Source organism: Nuphar pumila, chromosome 9 (genome assembly GCF_984573655.1).
Source record: "Nuphar pumila chromosome 9, dmNupPumi1.hap1.1, whole genome shotgun sequence".
Taxonomy (NCBI): domain Eukaryota; kingdom Viridiplantae; phylum Streptophyta; class Magnoliopsida; order Nymphaeales; family Nymphaeaceae; genus Nuphar; species Nuphar pumila.
The window spans coordinates 1,602,584-1,625,806 of record NC_143257.1 but is presented as its reverse complement, the minus strand read 5'-3'; the positions used below and the strand labels follow the sequence as shown (position 1 = coordinate 1,625,806).

Sequence of the window (23,223 nt, the reverse complement as noted above, 5' to 3'; positions counted from 1 at the left end):
AGTGACGGAAAATATCGTGATAAAAAGATTATCGAAAAAACAGAAAAGGATTATCGAAAAAAACATCGTAATAAAAAAACGTTTTCAAAGTAGAGGTGATATCGGGTCAGGGTGGGCACCACTCGGATCCCATCTCTCTCTCTCTCTCTCAACGGTCGCTGCCTCTCCCTGCACTCCAGCGGCCCATCCACCGTCCGGCTAGCCACCATCGGGGGATCATCTGCCGGGCGCACGCGGCACGCCCCCTAGTTGAGGTCCTCTCTCGCTGGGATGATTGAAGAATTTGAAGGGATCCCAACTTACCTAAATCTCGATTTCTGGTTTTCTTGATCCGTCCTGTTCTCCTTTTCTTCGAAAATTCAAGAATTTCATGAAAAATTAACGTGTTTGTTGCCCACGATTCTTTCCCTAAGGATGGCGAAAGTTCGGGACAGGACCAACGATTTTAGGAAAATCGTGCGTGCCGTGGCGATCTCATTCGGGTATAATGAGGTATTTGCTGGTTTCGGTTCTTGATATTTTTATTCTTTTGGTAAAAAGTTTGAAATTTCCATTCGATCTTTTGCTATAGTTGAATCTCATACTTATTTACTAAGAATTTGGTAGTGAATGTATACACGAAAGTTTTTTTTTGGGGCAATTAATCATTTTTTTCCTTCATTCCTTGTAATTTCCTTAGGAGTTTTTTTCTCTCGCAATTTTTGTGAATGGAAGTTGTGCAATTTGTTTCAGTCTAAATTGGCGTCAATATCAGCGTCCATGATCATGCCGAAGCCTCGGGAACGTTCTCCTTTTATCAAATCTGCACTGATGACGGTACGTTGATAGCTCGATCGATCATCACTAATTCTTTTTTATCGATGCTCTCTGGTTGCAAGTAAGCTGTTAGATTGATTGTAGGATGTTGGTGCTCCATCCGGACTGCCTGATTATGTAATGGGTGGTCTAGATGTTTGGTGAGCAATTAATGGATTATTGACAGCTATGCCGAAGCGGAGGATTTAGGGCAATCTGGATGTTTGTTATTGTTATTATTATTATTATTTGAGCAGATGTTCCATTGGGTATTTGAATGATAAACTTTGTGTGCCAATTTTTCACATTCACAACTCAATTGTTCGATATAATTCGTTTTTCTATGTCAACTTGATATGTGCAATGTGGGCAGCTCCTAATAAGATTGGTTGTAAAAAAGTGAATATTTAGCTAGTGTATGATTCCTTTTTTTTTCCTTTTTCTGTTCAAAATTTTCTCATGGTGGATTGAATGGATTGTTTTCTGTTGGTTAGCTTGAAAGCATTGATGGCTTGGAACGGTTCATTGTGAAGCATCGGAAGGATTACATTGAGCCACACCGCACCACTGAACAAGAACGGGACAACATTGAACATGAAGTGAGTTGCTCTTTAGGTTTTGCATTATCAATTTTTGAAGTTATTTGTGACACACTGTGTTGGTTAAGAGTTAGTTAAACTTGCCTAGAGCATAGGCGTGTACTTCCTTGTCAAAGTGCACGTTATGTGCGTCGATTGCTCCAATCTGGTTGGTGTTTTCTATGTTCACTAGCTGGAACCCTCATCAAGGGCTGATACTATTGTGCAAGTATTTGGTCACCATTACCAATGGGGGATCCACTTGTCTGGTAGGAGCAGCTAGTGCACGTCATCTTGTATTGGGACATTGCAGGTTCAAAACTCAATGGTGTAGGTGTATAACTGGTAGGGGTCTGCCTAACCCCAGCTTGCCTTTCAAAAAAAAAAAGTATTTGGCCACCGTTTGTTATCAGTTCTCTATATTCATAAGTTGATAACAGCGGCAAGATTTTCACTAAGATCACCAACTACTTTGAAGAGTATTCAGTTAGGATCCTTCTATAATTGATATTCATGCTCACCTTTCTATCTATTTATCTAAAAGAACTACCCCACTCACCCTTTCCTTTTACTAGAATCCTTCCTGCTCTCTAATGCTTCTTCCCATTACCTGTTCTATCCTCTTATAGAGGCATGGCAAGCTACTTGTAGGGGCCAACCTGCAATCATGTATGCTATGAGGGAAATTCACATTGAAAATTAAATGGTATCCTAACCAAGGTTGTAAGTATCGTATCGTTACCCATATCGATCGGGCCCAAAATAAAATACGTATCATAAAAAATTGTAATTTAAAAAAAATAAAAAAATCATGAAAAATAAAAAAATACCAAAAATTCTAAAAAAAATCATAACACATGAAACAATGATGAATTGCACAAAATACAACCGTAAAATTACATATGAAGCATTTATGTCTCGATGAGCTGCATAAGACATCATTAAACATCAACTATCTCAAATGAATAATGCAAAATATTAAATATCTTGCAATTAAGAATATGCTACAAGACTCATACTTTCATATTACATAAACAAAAATATTATGGCAATAGTTGCACTCGATTTTCAATCGGTTTTCATTCATTGTCATGCTAGATCACCTGATGTCATCTTTGTTGGAGTGTCGAGCCTGATTTCTACCTTGATATAAATCTCTAATTTTCACGAATCCAATGGAATTTTTTTGGAAGGTAGTTTGGTAATTTTACTCATAAATTCATAATAGAGATTTTTTACCTTAACCCACTTTCTTGAGTGAAAATTTTGTGGAAATGCACTCTTACTTGAGAAAACCGCAAAAGTCCTCTCCCTTACGCATGGATCGACCCTCAATTCGCTCTCACAACTTCTATGGTGCGTGGATACCCCTCTAATGACATGTACATAAATGAAGAAGTCAACCCTCAAAAGGTCTTTAACCCCCCCCCCCCCCCAAAAAAAAAAAAAAAAGTTTTGTCCCTTTTTAAAGTGCGTTGAAGGTGCGATACAACACGATACATGGTTATATCGTATGATGCATACAATACAAATACAATACATACTCGTATAGTGATACGAGTGTGTATTGTATCACTTTTTCCCATAGTAACAATACGCATCGTACGATATAGTACAATACTTACAATATTGATCCTAATGATGTTGAGCCTGGTGAGAGCTTGGAAATGCAAGGCCAAGCCAACATCCATAGACTTGATGGGAGGAGCGCTTGCCAAGGTTAATGCATCACTAGCACTATGGAGGTTGATATGAGGTTCTTCACCTAGTTCCACCAAGTCTTAATGCATTGGGCTATTTTCTTGATCTCAATAAGAGATTGATGCATGTTAGTATGTGTTCATCCTCAAATATTGTTGCATGATGATCGGATTGCTTGGAATGAGAAATGGTGGACTTGGGAAATGGTGATTAAGGAGGGAGGTTTTTTAGACATGTTTCAAACTCGGTGAAGGATCTTATGAAGGGTTATGATGGAATTTCAGCTCATTTGAAAGTGGAAATTTGAAGAGAGCCGGCTGTTGGAAGAAAGAGGCACACTCAAAGATTACTTTATTGTATTAGGGAAGACTAAGATGTTGAATTGTTCAAGTTGCAAATAAATAAATGAGGCTAAATTACTGTATCTGATGATAATGAGCATTTATATGCTGAAATTATTGAATTACCACCAAGTAAAGATATTGTTGATAAACCAATACAAGTGTATACTCCGCTGGAGCAAAGAAATCCTCCAAGTGCTTTAGAAAAATATACACATAATTCCCCTATAGAAGTAACCTCACTTAGAAGATCCAATCGGGTTTCTATTCCACCTAGTAGTATCATGCCTTCTTTGGGTTTTTATTTTTATTATATTGACACTACTCTTTTTATTAAAAGTACATATTACCAAAGTAGTCATACTTCCACTTTACGTAGATATGATAATCACTAAGAGTGACAAAAAGGGAGTTAGAGATTAAAAATATTTTAAAAAATATTATTGACATGTCTCACTTGGGTTATTTGAGATATTTTTTAGGCATTGAGGTTGCATACTCTCCCAGAGGGTACATTTTGTCTCAAATGAAGCTCGCAGATGACATTTGCGCCAAGTCTAGGATTTCAAATGACAAGAAAGTAGAAACCCCAGAAGTGATTAATGTTAAGTTAAGGCTTGAAGATAAGACTCTCCTTAAAGATCCTACACTCTATCGTTATTTGATTGGGACACCCACCTACTTATCCATCACCAGACCAGATATAGCTCATGCAATTCATTCTATCAGTCAGTTTCAACGTGCTTTGACCTTTGTCCATATGAGTGTTGTGTTAAGAATTATTAGATACATCACGAATATCATCACTAAAGGGCTTTTCCTATCCTCTTCTTGCTCTGTGAATTTATTTGCTTATACTGATGCTGATTGGGGAGGAAATCTTAATGATAGAATCTCAACTGGGGTTTTTGTGTGTTTTTAAGAAATTCTCTAATTTCGTAGAGATGCAAGAAGCAACAAAATGTATCCTTGTCCTCATATGAAACTGAATATCGGGCAATGACTATGACAATAATGAAACTTATATGGTTGCGATATGGGAGTAATCATCTTGATTTCTTCGAAGTTGTGTTGTGATAACAAAATCGCAATTTACATTGCAAACAATCACACTTTCCATGAGTATGTCATTATTGTCAGAGATGAATATTTGAGAGGAACTATTACATTACCGTATGTCACATCAGAATACCAGCTTGCGGATTTTTTTACCAAAGCTCTTCCTACACCTCGTTTTATTTTTCTCCTTAACAAACTTTCAGTTATTTCACCATCAGTGTGAGGGGCAATGTTAAAATATATGTATATATGTATGTATCTATATATACATACATATATATAGTTATACAGGTAAATGCCCTTTAGGGGCATTTAGTTATTTCACATTCATATAATAAAACTGTTTTTTAACAATTTATTTTTTTTCTTTTTTATTTCTGTTTTTTGTTATTTTGGAGAATCATTGGGGGTTCTATAGTCAAAATGACCATAGAGTCGTTGGGACTCCCAACTGTCATATTTCCTTCTCCTTGTGTTGTATATATAAGGGGTGTTCCCTCCTATTCTTTTATGGTTTTTACTCAAGCTTTTCCTCAATAAAGATCTATATTTTTTACTCTTGTGTTTGCCTTTATTTGTGTTGTTCCTTAGTGGACTTATTTGTGCACATTATGAGTGTGATTTTGTTAGCCCTTAGTGGCATTGGGTTGTGCTTATGCACTTTTGTGATTACAAACTTGTAAGCCCTTAGTGGCATTTTTACTACTTTCGCTATTTCATTACAACAATACAACAATGATCTCATTCCAAGGTTAATTTATGGCTATTTTATTAAGAAACTTTAATAATTTTTTCCTCTTTCAGGAAAAAGGGATAATTTTATTGAGAAAAGCACTGAATACTAGTATGATGAGGTGTAACCATGAAAGAAACAGAAAAAACAAGCATGATGTCTCCACCAAGTGGATATTCATTAAGTTCGTTGGCCAGTTATAAACATACATTTCTTGTCCAGCCTTAGAACCCACCAGTGATAGTCACATGCACTTTAGATGCTGCTCTACTTCTTCATGTCTTCCCATTCCCATATTCTTGCTAAATTAAGATGCCAGGCCCAAAAGGTTACCTTGTTCAAAGAGGTGGTCATTGGCCAATGTTTCGGTGGCAAACATTTAAAATTTACCCAGTTGAGAATCCTCCATGCCTGGACAGAATCCTAATCGAGTCTTTTTTCAGAACTACTTTCCAGCCAAAGGTCCTGTTGTGAGGAAACATCTTCTTGTTGGGAAATGACTGAACTGCCATTCCAAATTAGTCATTTGTATTCGTTTGATTGATTTTTTTTTGGCTTCAGTAGTATCTATTTGTGTGCAAAATTCTTCATACATTTTTTTAATCGTTATGTATGTTTATTTTTCGTTACTTTTGCAATTCTTTCCTTGTATCAATATTTTTGGTAGAACTTCCAACACAGCTCAGTGTGTTTCCATATAATTTTCTTATTTTTTGTACCTTCAATTTTAGTATGTCTGCAACTTATTTCACCTTTTGAATCTACTACCTTCATTTTGTGCAGGTTAGTGTATTCATAAACACATGTAAAGAACAAATTGACATTCTTAAAAATAATATAAATGTGGACGATAAGAAGAATTCAAGAATGTGGCTTGGCATTAACCAAGGTCATCCTGATGCAGATGTTGTGGCTCACAAGCATGGCATGGTATAATTTATGATTTTATGTTCCTTCACTTTTGTCTTTTACCTCTAGAAATAACAGAGGTATATTATTTTTATAAGGACAAAGTCTATGCTTCTTCTTCTTCTTCTAATTTTTGTTATTTTTTGGTTAGTGTGATGACTGATTCAAGTACTACAGTGAATGTGCCAATAGGTTACTTCATTGATTATCTTGTGTGCAGTATTGGGACTCTCTGCTAGTAGCATTTGTTGTGGTTTTGGTGATGCATCTTAGTCTAGCTCAGACTGGGTTGAAGCCAGTGCCATCACTTGGATCTCTAGGAAATGGTACCAGACTTTGCTACTTGCCCAAGTTGCCTGAGTTGGTGCCAGTTTAATGTAACTGTTTGAGTTTCAGGCTGTGTTGTCAACTTTCAAAATTTTCATTAGTTTTCATTAGCATGACCTCTGTTTTTCTTGCAATAAAATTGAATTTGTTGAATGGCTGCTGATTTTAGAGATTTGTTGAGCTTAAACCAGAAAAGAACTAAAAATGGTATAGCATTTGTTGTTTATTACTTGGAATGGGATTTTGTAAGAAGATTGCTCTGCTTATATAGAAATTTAAGTTATATGTTTGAATCTGTTTGAAATCCATGATTTCTAATGAATAGTTTCAAAATTAAACAAAAAGCATCTTGAATGACAGGTCATTAGGTTAAGTTGTCATTATTGCTTCCGTTCTCTCCTAGCATTCGCACCCTGTCCATGAAGGGTCAATGTCAAAGGACAGTGGGAGATCCACTTTCTTTATCAACTTTCCTGTAAATGAATTGTGATACCATCTAATAAATGAGGAAACTGACTTAGTTGAAAGTCATCGGTCTGATGCCTTTAAACCAGCCTGCTGAGGCCAGGGTTATATATATATATATATATATATATATATATATATATATATATATATATATATATATATATATATATATGAAAAGTGATAGCTGCTTAAACAGAACACATGTGTACTGACGGATCGTCAGCACAAAAAAACATGCAAAAGTGCTTTAAAACTAAAAAATAATGCTTTAGTGACACTTTTGAAGCTCCGCTAAAAGCCCCTGGGGTGATGTGCCCGTCATGTTTTCAATTATTTTTAGTGATGTTTTGAAGCACCGCTTAAGGCTGATTTTTGCATTTTTTTGTGCAAAAAAATGTTGAGTGCCCATCGCACCTGCGATGGATGCTCAGCATGAGTTTGTTTTCATCGAGCATGTTTGGATTATATATATATATCTATATATCTATATATCTATATATATATATATATATATATATATGCTATCTCTTGTTGCAATGAATATGAGAGTTATGTCACACTGATACTCCATTTTGGCCCCTGTATCATGTCCCTTATATACTAATCATATTGAAAACTTCATAAAAATATCCATATCCCCATATCCATGAGATATAGAATAGAGAATTGTATTTTGGACATCAAATTGGCCACAAGTGGCTAACCAGAAGCGCATGACTCAAATCTTTCCCCTGTATGTGTTTCTGTGTGAAATGGATATTCATCATTCTTTTTGTTTTGGGTACTAGATCAAGAGTAAAAACCTGAAAGAGCTGTCAATTAGAAATGATGGATTCTTGATGTTTAGAATTCTGTGGATTTCTGTTGGGAGTTCTAATCTTGGGACATTTCTAAATAGGTGCTTTGGACATTTTATTGGCGTACACCAAAACAAATGGCTTATATGAATAGGGAACAAGAAGTAATTAATCGAATTCATCAGCTCCAATCTACCTCCTGTTCTTCAGGCTTGTGTCCGCCTAACCTTCGTTCTACTTCACCATGGGCTCGTGGTATTCTTTTATTTTGTTGCTGATTGGCAATAGGAGAGCAAAATAACTAACTGTTATCTTGTAGCATATAACCATATGGTTTTGCCCGCAAGTATGTTGTTGTGTGCTAAATGGGAGATTAGGGGTATTTTGGTCATTTCAGGTCTTGTAATAGGCTGTGCCTATTAGGGGAAAACTAGTACTTTATTTTTTTTTGTCCTTTTTTGTTTTTATAGGGATTATTCGGTCAAATACCAAATATAGCTGTTAGGTTATTTTTTGACTAGTCAACATAGAGTTGACTAGTCAATAGAGCTGTTGGAATAGTCCAATAGCTCTATTGAGGTCTCCCTCTCTCTTGTATGTGTATAAATAGGGGCTTTTATCCCGTCATTTTCCAGTGCTTCTCTTATAAAGATCTTGGAGACTTCTCCATTCCTTTTCATGAGATAAATCGTGACTTCATGCGCAAGATTCAAAAGAAAGAAATTGCAGAGGCTTTGAAGAAAATGAAATCAAGAAGGGCAGTTGGCCCAGATGGTATACCTATCGAGGCTTGGAAATGCTTGGGAGAGAAAGGTTTAGAATGGTTGACAAATCTTTTTAACTTGATTTGGCGAACAAATAAGATGCCTAATGAGTGGAGGAAGAGTACTTTGGTGCCTTTATATAAGAATAAAAGTGATATACAAGATTGCACAAACTATCGTGGTATAAAACTCATGAGTCATACTATGAAACTTTGGGAGAGGGTGATTGAGTCTAGGTTGAGGAAGGTTGTCATGATATCGGAGAATCAATTTGGTTTTATGCCTGGAAGATCAACTATGGAAGCTATACATCTTCTTAGACAACTTATTGAAAGATATAGAGAGAGGAACAAAGATTTGCATATGGTTTTTATTGATTTAGAGAAGGCATACGATAGAGTACCTAGGGACGTTCTCTGGTGGACAATGATGAAGAAAGGTGTTTCTCTCAAGTACATTAGTATAATTAAAGATATGTGTGAAGGAGTAGTAACCAATGTCCGCACTTGTAGAGGGGTGACAACCAATTTTCCGATAATGGTTGGGTTACATCAAGGATCTGCTTTAAGCCCTTTCCTATTTGCGATAGTGATGGATGAGCTTACGAGATCAATTCAAGAAAATGTACCGTGGTGTATGTTGTTTGCTGATGATATTGTTTTGATTGATGAGTCTAGAGCTGGGGTTAATGCTAAGTTAGAATTATGGAGACAGACATTGGAAGCTAGAGGTTTTAAGTTGAGTAAGAGTAAGACTGAATATATGGAATGTCGGTTTAGTAAGCAACGAAGTAGTGATGAGAGTGTAGTGAAGCTTGGTGAGCAAGATATACCGGTGAATGATTATTTCAAATATTTGGGATCCATCATTCAAAAGTATGGAGAAATTGATGGAGATGTAAATCATAGGATAAAGGTTGGGTGGATGAAATGGAAAAGTGCTACTGGAGTGCTGTGCGATCGTAGAATGCCATTGCGGTTGAAGGGAAAGTTTTATAGGACGACTATTAGACCCGCTTTACTATATGGTACGGAATGTTGGGCTGCCAAGAGACATCATATTCAAAAAATGAGTGTAGTTGAGATGCAGATGCTTAGATGGATGTGTGGAAATACAATAAAAGATAAGATTCGGAACGAAGAGATACGTAAGAAGGTAGGTGTTGCACCCATTGAAAATAAGATGCGAGAGAATCGTTTACGGTGGTTTGGACATATTCGGCGAAGGCCTAATGATGCTCCAGTTAGAAGGTTGGAGAAATGGGAAAATATATTAGTTAAAAGAGGTCGGGGTAGGCCTAGGAAGACTTGGATGGAGATGATAGGAAAGGATATGAATGCTTTGAACCTCACCGAGGACATGGCGTTGGATAGAAATGATTGGAGGAAAAGGATTCATGTGGAAGACCCAAAATGAATTTCTTTTTTGGTTCATATCGCTGACCCCAATTGTTTTGGGATGAAGGCGTAGTTGTTGTTGTTGTTGTTGTTGTTGTGTTTTTCTATTTAGTCCTATAATATTTTTGATGCAGTTCACGTTGAAGGAGGAGAGAAATAATGGTCCACCGTAAATCGGTGGGGCTGAACTTCTTTATTAAACTCAGAAATGTCTCAATAGGCAATGGGAAAATGCAATAAACAGGGAAGAATGCAAGGGAAAACAGTAAACAAGTAAAAGAAAAGGAAAACTGTAGGAAAAGAAAAGTCGGCTGGGGCTTTTGAGTCTTCAATAATCCTTCACGCAACTCTAGACAGTCCTTTTAAAGACTGTCTACTGGATCGGGTCGTGGGTCTAGATTTGGATCCGACCCATGATCCGGTTCAGTCCTTCTTTGCAGCTGGTTCTGGGGCGCGTGAGCTCCACCACGCCTGACGTAGGTGCGCAGGGGTACCTCCCTGCGTCGTGGCTCTGTCCCTGCAGGTGAGTCATAGTCACGGGGTCTTTCATCTGCCCTGTGTGGTGGATCGAGTGGCACGATGGGCCCAATCGGGTCCTGCCCTGCATCATACTCCCCTGGTTGGGAAGAAGTCGGCTCTGTCGACTTGTTGTTGCCACAGTAAGCATATAGATCAGCCACGTTAAAAATAGGGGAAATATGCCAATCATCGGGCAAGGAGGTAAGCATTTGAACCTAACCGCTGGAGGATCCTAAAGGGGCCATACTTCTTAGGACTTAATTTGCTATAGGTTCCGACGGGAAAACGCTCTGGGCGCAGGTACACCCAGACAAGTTGACCGACCTCGAAATGGACATCACGACGACCCTGATCCACGAAAGCTTTGTAGGTCTCGTAGCTTTCAACAAGTTTGGTCCGGACTTGTCTGTGAATGTCACGCATATATTCAACGGCATCAAAGGCATCCGGAGCTGGAGCTGAGAGATCTGACACAGGGGCGAGGTCAACGACATGGGTGGGAGACCGACCATACACTACTTGGAACGGAGATTTACCAGTGGACCGGTTAATGGAGTTGTTATAGGCGAACTTGGCTTGAGGCAGAACGAGATCCCAAGTTTTGACATTTTCGCCCACTAAGCTCCGTAACAAATTTCCTAAGGTGCGGTTCACAACTTCGGTTTGACCATCAGTCTGGGGGTGATACGCGCTACTGAACTGGAGCTTAGTTTTTAACAGGGTCCATAACGATTTCCAAAAGTGGCTCATAAAACGCGTGTCGCGATCGGAAGTGATTGTGTGAGGTAGACCGTGGAAACGAGCAACATCTTTGAAATAATATGAAGCGACTAAAGAGGCATCGGTGGTGCGTTTGCACGGAATAAAGATAGCCATTTTGGAGAACCGGTCAACAACTACTAAAATTGAATCAAAACGACGTGGTGTGCGGGGAAGGCCCACGATAAAATCCATGGACACATGCTCCCACGGTCGTTCAGGAATGGGCAACGGGGTGTACAGACCACTATTCTGACGATGACCCTTGGACACTTGACACACATGACAACCTTGGATAAACTTGACAACATCTTTGCGCATTTTGGGCCAAAAGTATCGTTCATCTAAGAGAGCGAACGTCCTATCATGCCCGAAATGCCCTGCTAACCCACCTTCATGTAATTCAGAAATCAACTGAAGCCTGAGGGAGAAATTGGGTACACATAATTGGTTGCCACGGAAGAGGTAACCATTATGAATACAAAAACGGGGGTCAAGGTTATGAGCGGAGGAGGTGCATCCTTCCCAGACTTTGTGAAAATCAGGGTTCGTAGGGTATAACTCTTTGCATTGTTCAAAACCTATGACCTGCACCGACATAGTCATCAACAGGTTGTTCTTCCTACTAAGAGCGTCAGCCACCTTGTTCAGGGTACCCGATTGATGCCGAAGCGAAAAGGTGTACTCTTGCAAGAAGCTGACCCACTTGGCATGACGAACACTCAACTTTTTCTGACTATTCAGGTACTTCAATGCCTCATGATCCGTGTACAAGACAAATTCCTTGTAAATGAGATAATGCCTCCAATAACAAAGGGCTTGTACAACGGCATAAAACTCAACATCGTAAGTGGAGTATTGGCACCTGGCCTGAGTCAGCTTCTCGCTAAAGAAGGCGACCGGCCTACGATTCTGACTCAAGACGGCGCCAATCCCCACTTTAGAGGCATCACATTCAACCTCAAAGACTGCACTAAAATCGGGGAGGGCTAAGACAGGGGCACTGGTCATTTTGTCCTTGATGATCGTAAAGGCTTTGTTAGCCGCTGGCGTCCAATGAAAGCTAGTACCTTTTAGGCACTCCGTGATGGGGGCCATAAGGGTACTAAAATTTCTCACGAAACGTCGGTAAAAGGTGGCTAACTCGTGGAAACTACGGATCTCTCTTATAGTCTTTGGGGTAGGCCAATCGACAATCGCGCGGACTTTAGCAGGGTCGGCCTTGACGCCATCAGAAGACACAATAAACCCTAAGAACACGACACTGGATGTCATAAACTCACACTTCTTGGCATTGGCATACAATTTTTCCTTTCTCAAAATATCTAAGACTTGACGCAGGTGACTCAAATGATCAGACAATGAAGAGCTATAGACCAAGATGTCGTCAAAGTAGACAACAACAAACTTCCCAAGACACGGACGCAAAACTTGGGTCATCATATTCATGAAGGACTGGGGGCATTAGACAACCCAAACGGCATGACTAACCACTCGTACAATCCATCACGTGTCTTAAATGCTGTTTTCCACTCGTCTCCCTCGCGTATACGAATCTGATGATATCCGCTTTTTAAATCAATTTTAGAGAAAATGGAGGCACCGGATAACATATCAAACATATCATCTAGACGAGGAATGGGAAAACGGTATTTGACGGTGATGCGATTGATCGCACGGCTATCGACACACATGCGCATGGACCCATCTTTCTTGGGAGTGAGTAAGGCAGGCACGACACAAGGACTAACACTCTCTCGAATGAAACCCTTTTGCAGTAATTCCTGAACCTGTCTTAATAACTCCGTGTGTTCGGAGGGGTTCATGCGATAAGCGGGAAGGTTGGGTAGACTCGACCCGGGTACAAAATCAATGGCATGCTGAACCACCCTTCTCGAAGGTAATCCATCAGGAAGGTCATCCGGCATAACGTCGCGGAATTCCTCGAGAAGAGGGGCAACATCCGCGGGAATGGACACAGGTGAACTCATCATTGGCTTAGCCACCAGGGCATAACAATAGCCATCTTCCTGGCAGTGGTCCAGGAAAAGCCGGTACGAGAGGCCTGCGAGTCGGGGGACTCGCTCGGGTTTGTCAACTGTGGGGAAACCCGTCTCCCGGATTGGTAGAAGGACGATCTTATGGCCATTAAAGATAAAAGAGTAAGTGTTCTTGCGGCCATCGTGAGTGGTCTGGCGATCAAACTGCCAGGGACGTCCCAAAAGAATGTGACACGCATGCATAGGGGCCACATCACACCACACCTTATCGTGGTAGTGTTCCCCCATGGAAAACCGGACTAGGCAACGCTGAGTGATGGGAACCTCATTTCCTTTCTTGAACCAGGCCATCTTATAGGGTTGGGATAACTTTTCGGTGTTGAGTTTCAAGGTAGACACCACACTCTCAGATACCATGTTCTCACATGCTCCGGTGTCAATGATGACATCACAAGCGTGACCTTCACAGTTGCATCGAGTCCTAAAAATGTTATTCCTTAGCCATTTCGATGGGGTCAATTCTCGGGGTGTGGTCAACACATGACGGATGGACAACAAACTTTCGACGTTGCCGTCGAACTCTATAACTCCCCGCTCATCCTCAACCTCAACTAATGAATTGTCCTCACTATCACTCTCACTTGCGGACTCGACAATCCCTTCAACCAGATGGGTGTTCTTGCTCACGGTCGGACACTTGGACGCGACATGTCCTAACTCTTGACACCTAAAGCAACGAAGGGTCGACTCAGTAGGTTTGGTTTTGGACCGGGTGTGGAAAGCTGGACCTGACTGGTCAGATTTGCTAAGGTCGGTCCTAGGTTTTGAGTCACTAGGGGAGCTTGCTCCCCTGGTTGGGAAACTCGGCTTGGGTCGGTTGGAGGGCTCACTACGGGTCGTCCGATATTCCTGCCTCCGCTTCAGCTTGTCCTCGATGTTCATGGCATAACTGCTGGCTTGATCTAATGTTTCGACTGTGACACAACTAAAATCATCAGAGATAGCAGGGCGGAGACCCGAAATGTACCTCGTGACCTGCTGACGAGCTGTTTCCTCGATCTGCACACGCAGGGAAAGACGATGGAACTCCGCGGTGTACTCTGCTACAGTTCGGGAACCTTGGCGCAGGGTCAGGTATTCCTTGTAGGCTCGCTCGGCGTGATCCGAAGGCACGAACTTTGACTGCATCAGTCTTTGCATTTCCTTCCACGACTGTACGCGCTCTAATCCCTGCCGCTCCCTTGATCGTTGTAGCTCCACCCACCATGTCTGTGCTAGGCCTCTCAATCGTGTAGAAGCTAACGAGACACGACGATGTTCAGCAACTGTGTGATAATCGAAGAAAAACTGCACTGCATAAGACCAGTCGAAAAACTGCTCCGCGTCAAATCGCCCCGCAAACTCCGGAAGATCCAATTTCATGCCATAGGTGGAAGAGTGGTCTGGTGGTCTCTGTTGTCGCGGCTCCACTATCCCTGCAGGATGCTCGTTCCAGAAAATGTCGTCGTCCCAAGCTGCTTCATTGCCCATATGGTGGTATTGTTCGCCGGGATGCTGGTGCTGTCGAACTCTCCCGATGGGGGGTCGGCGGTCGGGGCGCGCCGGTTCCTGCTGACATTGCCTCGGTCGGGTCTGCCCGTGGGCGGGCACCATCTGCGGCCGGTATGGTGGTACTGGAATGACAGGAAGTCCAAGGTTCGGGGGAGGGTTCGGTTGAGGTTCTGGTGCCGGACGGGTAGGATTGGTATAACATGGTTGTGGGTTAGGAGTATGGTATGGGGCCGGATATTGGGTTGGGGTTTGGGTAAACAGGTTGGTTTGGGTTTGGGTATGGGTATGGGTATGGGGGTTGGTGGGTATATGGATGGGTTGACTCGCCCGATGGGATGTGAATCGGGCCCACTCCTACACTACTCGTCGGACCCAGATATGAGTGGGTTGGATCGAGGTTCGAGTTGTGGGGATAAGAAGCTTGGTTTGAACTCGATCCCCGATCCATAGCATTATGGGTCTGGTTTTGACCCGGCTCAAATCCAAACTGGAGCTCCGTCCGAGTCCGATATGGGTTAGGGTCGGTCTGAGGTATCTGTTGAGGGTCGGGACTAGTGGGTTGGTTCTGGCTCAGGGCTGCCCGCGAACCGGAACCAACTAGGTAGGCTGGGTAAGGGGTGTCTAGACCCAAACCCGTTCCCTGAGACCCAATGGCTGGTCCCAGTGACACAGGCCTGGGTCCTGTTGCATTACAAATTGGATTGGGTCTTCTTGGATCTGGATCCATCAACAAAGGTTCGCCCATTCCAGCTCGCAGGGATGCGGCTATGGAGCCTCCCCGTGTGGGGTCGGGGAAGGAATGCTCGTCTCTCCCAAACGGGACTGATAGGACCGGGCCAGCAGCAGGGTCCAGCGGGACGCTGGGCCCCGGCCGACTCAGCTCACCCTGCGACACAGCCCGAGCGAGTCCCTGCCACGATCCTGGGCCCGCAGGTGGGCCCAGCGCAACACTGGGGCCCTGCAGGCTCGGGCCGACCCTCAACGCACTTGCTGTTGCGCCTGGCCACGCACCCTGGCCTGCAGGTGGACCCAGCGTACCGCTGGGCCCCTGCAGGTTCGGGTCCACCTGTGAAACAGGCGCAGTCAGCCTTTGTCGGGAGTGGGGTGCTCTTACCAGGGCATCGTTGTTCGGCGGGATCCCCTGGTGCTGTCGCGAGGTGTCTGGACCCTTCGTGGATGCTGAAACAGGCGCGATCACTCGCTGTAGAGGTATCGGCTGGTGTGAATCAGCCCCTTGGAGGTTCAGATTTGCAAACACGCCCTCATCGACGTCAGCACCTGGTATTGCGCACGTTCCCTTGCGCGCCTCAAGTGCTGTCAACCGATCGTCCATCCCATCCAGCCTCTTCGATAGGCCTGCCACATCTCGGGTCACGCGCAACACATTCTCCTGGATTTTCGTCAACACCTCCATGACACGCAGCATGAGATCTTCGCTGCTCGCCTCCTCACACACTTCGCCTTGTACCGGATCGGTTCCCTCCTCAAGAGCCATACCGCTGATGAAGTTGGAACGCTCGCTGCTCTGATACCACTTTGATGCAGTTCACGTTGAAGGAGGAGAGAAATAATGGTCCACCGTAAATCGGTGGGGCTGAACTTCTTTATTAAACTCAGAAATGTCTCAATAGGCAATGGGAAAATGCAATAAACAGGGAAGAATGCAAGGGAAAACAGTAAACAAGTAAAAGAAAAGGAAAACTGCAGGAAAAGAAAAGTCGGCTGGGGCTTTTGAGTCTTCAATAATCCTTCACGCAACCCTAGACAGTCCTTTTAAAGACTGTCTACTGGATCGGGTCGTGGGTCCAGATTTGGATCCGACCCACGATCCGGTTCAGTCCTTCTTTGCAGCTGGTTCTGGGGCGCGTGAGCTCCACCACGCCTGACGTAGGTGCGCAGGGGTACCTCCCTGCGTCGTGGCTCCGTCCCTGCAGGTGAGTCATAGTCACGGGGTCTTTCATCTGCCCTGTGTGGTGGATCGAGTGGCACGATGGGCCCAATCGGGTCCTGCCCTGCATCAATTTTATATGCACTTAGTGCTTTTGTTGTTGTCTTTTGTTGGTTATTGTATTGTCCGTTAGTGGACTTATGCTTGTGCACATTGTGATTGTGATCTTGTAAGCCCTTAGTGGCATTGGTTTGTGCTTGTGATCTTGTAAGCCCTTAGTGGCATTGTTTTTGCATTTTCTGTTATTTCATTACAACTATGAGTTTTGGGTCTTTAAGCATATTAGTTTTCTATCATCTTATTGTTAAAGAAAGTTGCTCTAGTGTTACAGTGGGTTAGGACTTGTTACCTTTTATGGTTGTGTAGGACTCCAGACAAGGAGAAAAATGTGATTATGAATTTAAGAGATTTCTTGTCCCCTAACATAGAGTATTTCCTTGGAACATTCCAGGGCTGCATATCATAGGGGTAAGTAGGTAGATTTTTTAGGTTCTATAAACTTTGTTTTCAATTAATTGTGTTGGTCTCCTTTTTGTGTATCTGTGGGACTGTCTGATCCATTTTCCGCCATTAGTAGTATTAGAGCAGGTTTGTTCTTGAAGTTCAAGTCATCTTTGTTATGGCTCTGATGGATTCCAAGAATTAAAATGCTGATGTACCTTCCTATGATTTGTGGATTTACTTCAAATTTTTAACAATCATAGTGAAACAAGTATCAAATTTGATAATCAGATGCATTAACTTCATCAAAATTACAGAGATACAAAGAAATAGAAAGGCATGCCACCACTTATTATGGTTCTTGGTTAGGAAGGTCGGTTATGTTGGACTAGGCTAGACGTTGCTCATCTGCATTTAGCCAATTGTTATGCATCCCAAAACCATTTCAATCATATTGCTAGTCAGAAGTTAACAAAAACCTGATTGCTTTGACAAGTTTAGTACAAGAGTTTGAAACAAGCTCCAAGAGTTTGCTTTGACAAGTTTAGTACTGCAGTTGTGAAGTTGGTTTTCAGGCAAAGCTTTCATGATCATGCACTATTTGTTGCATCCTCTAATTAAGGGCAGTGTATTCCTTTGTTGTATGTGCATGATATGATAATTGTGGGGGAGGACAAGATTATGATAGAGAATGTGAAATCTAGGCTGGCAGAAAACTTTGAAATGAAAGACTTAGGCAAGTTAATTAAGTTTTTGGGGCTAGAAGTTGCATATTCATAGAGAGGCTACTTGTTGACTCAGCACAAGTATGAAACTTATTTGATTAGAAAAGCAAGACTAGCTGAAGATAAGAAACATGTGAATACTCCCATGGAAGCCAACTGCAAACTAAAACATTTAGACAAGGATCTTCTTGATGATCCTACAGTGTATAAACAGTTGGTAGGAAGTTTGATTTACTTGACCATCTTGTAACTGGATATCACTTTTGTTGTGCATGTTGTGAGTTAGTTTATGAGTGCTCTCAGATCTTCACTTGGCAGCTGTGTTAAGAATTATTGGATACATCAAAAGCATCATGCATTATGCACTAATCCTTTGTGTTAGAGTTGAAGGCATATTGTGATGTAGGCTTTGGTAGAGTATCTCAAGAGAGACATTCTACCATTGGGTTTTGTATATTCTTGGGAAACTCCCTAATATCATAGAGGGGCAAAAAGCAGCAGAGAGTTGCTTTGTCCACAACGGAAGTGGAGTATCGTACTAAACAGAGATTACATGGTTGAGGTGGTTGTTGCAGGATATGTCAATGTTGAAGGTGTCACTACCTTGTATTGTGACAATCAGAGTGCTATTCAAATAGCTAAAAATTCGGAGTTTCACGGAGTTCCATAAGAGAACAAAGCACATTGAGATAGATTATCACTTTTACTCGTAGAGCCTACTTGGAAGGGATCATATCATTGTCATACATTGGGACCACTAGTCAAATAGCAGATGGTTTCACCAAAAGCTTACCCTTGAAGGCATTCCAACAATTTCTTTTCAAATTTGGAATAATTGTGTTCTCATCATCCCAAGTTTGAGGAGTGTTAAAGAATGTCATATTACATGTATATGTGCTGCCCTCATAACTGTGTACATATGTCTATTATTGAGGGGCATTTATGTAACATAGCATTAGGGAGTAGGGACTCAAGTCAACTATTTTTGTCCTCTTGTGTAGCAAAGGGGGTTGACCCCTATGTGTTGTGTATTCGCATTCTTTTTGAAGTTAATGAAGCCCTAACTCTTTGAGTGCTTCTCTTATTTTTCTTCTTCTTCTTCCTCTTTTCTAGTGCTTGGACTCTCTCTGTGCAATATAAGTCATGCGTGAATTGTGAATGAAGGGTCTCTCTCTCCTTCCCTCTCGTCTTCTCCTTCTGTGACTTCCTCTTCCTCATTGCTCTTCTTCTTGTTCCTTGTAATTCCAGATCGAGCTTGCTCTCACGGGCTCTCTGGTCCGGATCAAGGTGCTCCCATTTATTGGTTGAGCTTGCCTTTTTTTTTGTGGCCGAAGTAATCCTTGGTTGATCGAGCTAGCTGGCATCCCTAATTCCCAATTTCTGGAGCTCTCAGCTAAGGCGTAAACTACTTGAGCATTCAGATCATCCGAGGAGCTCATATCTCCCTTAGTCGAGCCCTACTCTTTGTGGATCTTAGTGCCGATTGAGTTTTTTGGTCTCAGGCTTCAAATCTGGCAACCTGAAGTGCAATTCTCAGCAGAACCATGTTCTGATCCACATCAGAAGCTTGATCCCTCAATTTGAGTCAGAATCAGCCCTAATCTCGAACTGCATTAGGCGATTTCAAGTCCGGGGTCTTAACAATTGGGTTTAATGGTCATAGCCAAGGTTGAATCCATGAAGTTCTGTCTAAGCACAAGCATTCCTTGCTGGCCTGCTACCTAACATGGTCCTTCTTCACTCATGCTTAACCCAAATTGGATTGGGTTTTGAACCTGCTGCTAGGCTTGTATTCCATGTGGATTAGGTTGAGAGAGCATGGTAGTGGCCATCCTTCCTTGATCCCCCGATTGGATTGATTTTATTGAACTCGATAGATAACCAGGTTTGAGGATGTCATGGTTGGAACTTGACTCAAGCTATGATGAATATGGCTTTGGGTCAACTTGTGTTCTAAGAACGTGATTGGACTGATTTTGGTATGTAGCAGTCAGACATGCATGAAACACTTAGCCTAGTGGAAACTAACCCATCATCTTTCCTAGCCATTTCTAACCAAGGACCCTAGCTGAGTGAGTTTTATCTAGGCCAAACCCATGTTCATCATGTGAAAAACCTTCAAATTATTTGTGAACATGCATACCTGATTCATGGACATAATCTTTGTGGCAGCATGTCCTATAGATTTCTTTATTATGTGATTTTTGGTGCTTTGTGTTTGGTAGTTGGGTTTCATGGTTGGTTTCATTGTGCTTGTTAAACATTTGAAGTAAATCCTCCACATAATTTTGTCTTCTCTAGATCAACTCTGAATTCTAGGTACTATGTATTTTCTTGCAAGATCACCTCTTTAAAATTCTGAGTCTCTGCTGATAAATTTCAGGTTTTAATTTTAAGTGAGCGTCTTCATGCTGTCACGTCACACTTTGATCACCTAAGAGCAATTCGCTTCCAGGATGCTATTAACAGAGCCATGCCAAGGAGATTGCAGCGCAAAATGGTCAAATCAGTGTCTCCAGACAGCTCCAAGCCCACTAATCTTTCTGAAATTCAAAGTGGGGAACCTCAGTCTGAGACTCTGAAGGTCCAGCAGCATGTCTTAGATGATGAAACACGTGCTCTACAGGTGATTACATTGCTGCAAAATGATAACCCAGATGACTTTGATGACTGATTACAGCTCTTTTTCATTTGTTCCTCTTTGAATTTATTTTAGAGCACTGTGATCTATGAAACACACACACACACACACGTGCATGTGTGTGTATAATTAATGGTTAAATTTCTTTCTCATTAGTTAGAATTTCTCTTTGAATTTATTTGTGATACTTCTGCAGGTAGAGTTATCAGACCTCCTGGATGCTGTTCAAGAGACAGAAACTAAGATGGTCGAGATGTCAGCATTAAATCATCTTATGTCTACTCATGTCCTCCAACAGGCGCAACAGATTGAACATCTGTATGAACAGGTTAGCCATTTCCGTTTATGATGTCTATGTATTTCCTTCAGATTGGAAAAATTTTCATGCTTATGTTTTATTTGGAAAATTCTAATTCTCATTGACCAAATGCCTAGGTCAGCTTAAATTTAGTTTTGGCAGAGGCGTTTCCTGGATTGGTGAAATGATCTCCAAAATAGGCTTTTCAGATTCTTTTCATCTTGACTATTTATATCTAATTTGATCTCCAAAATATCCTTCTGTTTTGTAAAACTGATACCTTATTTTTGCTCTTCTATATATGTCTTACTACCTTACATAATTTGTCTGTTGTGCTTTCAGGCAGTCGAGGCAACAAGAAATGTAGTTCTTGGCAACAAGGAGCTTTCAAAAGCAGTTGAGCGCAATAGTAGCAGTCGGACATTTCTTTTGTTGTTCTTAATTGTCATTCCCCTCTCTCTCCTGTTTCTTGATTGGTATCAGTAGAGAGACAGAGAGAGATATGTAAGACTTTTTGGTTTGGTTTCTTATAGTGGCAAGGTTTTACATGCTCAAATGAGCTTCTTGTGATTGTGTAGAGCTTTGTTGGTGTTCAGAGGAATCACGTTCCTTGCTTTTTGAAATAGCACGCAGAAGAGGAATGATCTAGTGTATTTGACTGCAAAAAATACTAGGTACTCCCCATTTAATACCCACACTTCTGGATTGGGATGGGTATCTAGATGCCCATATCCACCCTCAGTCTAGCCTGAGTGTGGTGTGCTAGCAAGTATCTGAGTTGATGGTTTGAGTGGTTGGTGTGCCCATGATGCAGTTCAGCAACTGCACTTGATCATTCCTTTTGGAAGCCTGCAATGCTGTTGATGAAGACTGATCCTTTCTGGGCAAGCCTGTAAGCATTCTTTTTCATTCTTTCTTCTATTATTTGGTTAAGATTAGCACTTCTGAGTTCTTCTAGTGTTTGGTTTTGAAACCTCTATCCATGTTAAGGCTTGATCAATGGTTTTTTTTGTGGAATTTTTCGAATACACCCCAAAGTTTTTGGTCTAATTCATTCGCACACCAAAACTTTTAGAGTTTGCAAATTTCTACCAAAGTTTCAGCTTGAGTTTATGAAATGACACCGGTTTAGTTACTAGTTATGTATTTATTAAAATGACCATGCTACCCATAGACCTTTTTCATATGAAAGACCCTAAGCTTTTAGGAAAGTTTCTCTCTCTCTCTCTGGCTCAAAATTAAGTCAATTCAGTTGTCTAGATATGCAAGTTAAAACCATACTGCTAGCATATTCACATACATCTAGGGGTGTCAACGGGCCTGGTTTACCCGAACCAAACTGTATAAGATCCGGGTATGGTGATAAATAAGAAGACCCGATTAAGACCCAGATCCGGACCCAAAGGTCTGATTAATACATGGACTCCGGTATAGTTTGTAAAATTTTATACCAGACCCGGACCTGACCCGAGTTCTGATTAAGATCCGCAATTTTCAAAGTAAAAATGCTAAAAATTATGGTTTTACTGGGTATGATCCGGGTTTGGTTCATGTAGTTCTTATTGGGTCTGGGTATGGTTTTCTTATAGTGAACCTGATTAGACCTGGGTCCGGACCTGATACCATACCCGAAAATCTGGTCCAAGTCTGGTTTCACCTGGGTCCGAACCAAACCCGACCCATTGACGCCCCTACATACATCACGATAGCATATTGATGATATTTTAAAAATATTGTGAAAACCGTGCGATATTGTGGTCACTACTTTAAATGGTCAAAATATCATGATATTATCATTTTAATGAAAATATCGTGATTATATTGTGGTATTTACTTTTTTATCAGTTATATTTCAGGAGAAAATGGGCTTCTTTATTTTTTTTATATATTCTATATATTTGTTCCTTTTTACATGTTTCTGTTTCTATTTTTTTAATTTACTTATTTGGCTGATATTTTTTGAACAGAAACATGTGCAATAAGAAAAGTTCTCACGAGAATTTCACTGCCGTTATTTTCCCGTTCTAAACTTTTTGTCACTACGGTTTCACTCTTCGGGTTTTATTTAGGTTGGATTGGGATTGATCAGAAAACTGATCTCAGTCTGATGGTTTGAGATTCGAACATTTGATCAATTATTTTCAGATGTTCAAATCCAGAACAAATGAACTTACTATTATGTTAATTTGCATCCAAGTCTGAATCATTTTGTGCTCAACCACATGTGGATCTTCATCTTCAAATTGTTTGTTACAGATCCGATTTGTTTCTATCAGATCCATTTAGCATAAGGCACATCTAACAGAAAGTGATTTGATTAAGGCTTAACCAAAGCTTAAGCTGAGTTGGTGTTCGACTCAGGTCAGATCTAGGCATTACTGAATTCGAGCTTATCAGATTGTGCATAATAAGATTTCAATTTGGAGTCAAGAGTCAAATGAGAAAAACGTAACGCCGAATCCAATTATCTAA

The 23,223-nt window shown here is 41.3% G+C and overlaps 1 protein-coding gene across 1 annotated transcript; it reads left to right on the top strand.

Annotated features, from left to right (window-relative positions):
• The first annotated feature begins 132 nt into the window (after window positions 1-132).
• On the top strand, window positions 133-21,307 carry LOC149828166 (syntaxin-81-like). The gene is made up of 7 exons (XM_090017424.1): window positions 133-492; window positions 733-816; window positions 1,290-1,394; window positions 5,991-6,137; window positions 20,196-20,438; window positions 20,650-20,781; window positions 21,094-21,307. Exons 1-7 carry the CDS (start codon window positions 415-417, stop codon window positions 21,235-21,237), a joined length of 933 nt encoding a protein of 310 aa, XP_089873550.1. The 5' UTR covers window positions 133-414; the 3' UTR covers window positions 21,238-21,307.
• The last annotated feature ends 1,916 nt before the right edge of the window (window positions 21,308-23,223 follow it).

Excerpts from the sequence above, each read along its gene's own strand:
- LOC149828166 (XM_090017424.1), top strand. The coding sequence starts at position 415 with ATGGCGAAAGTTCGGGACAGGACCAACGATTTTAGGAAAATCGTGCGT. Across the intron at positions 493-732 it reads TCTCATTCGGGTATAATGAG|TCTAAATTGGCGTCAATATC; the intron begins GTATTTGCTGGT and ends AATTTGTTTCAG. Across the intron at positions 20,439-20,649 it reads ATGAAACACGTGCTCTACAG|GTAGAGTTATCAGACCTCCT; the intron begins GTGATTACATTG and ends ATACTTCTGCAG.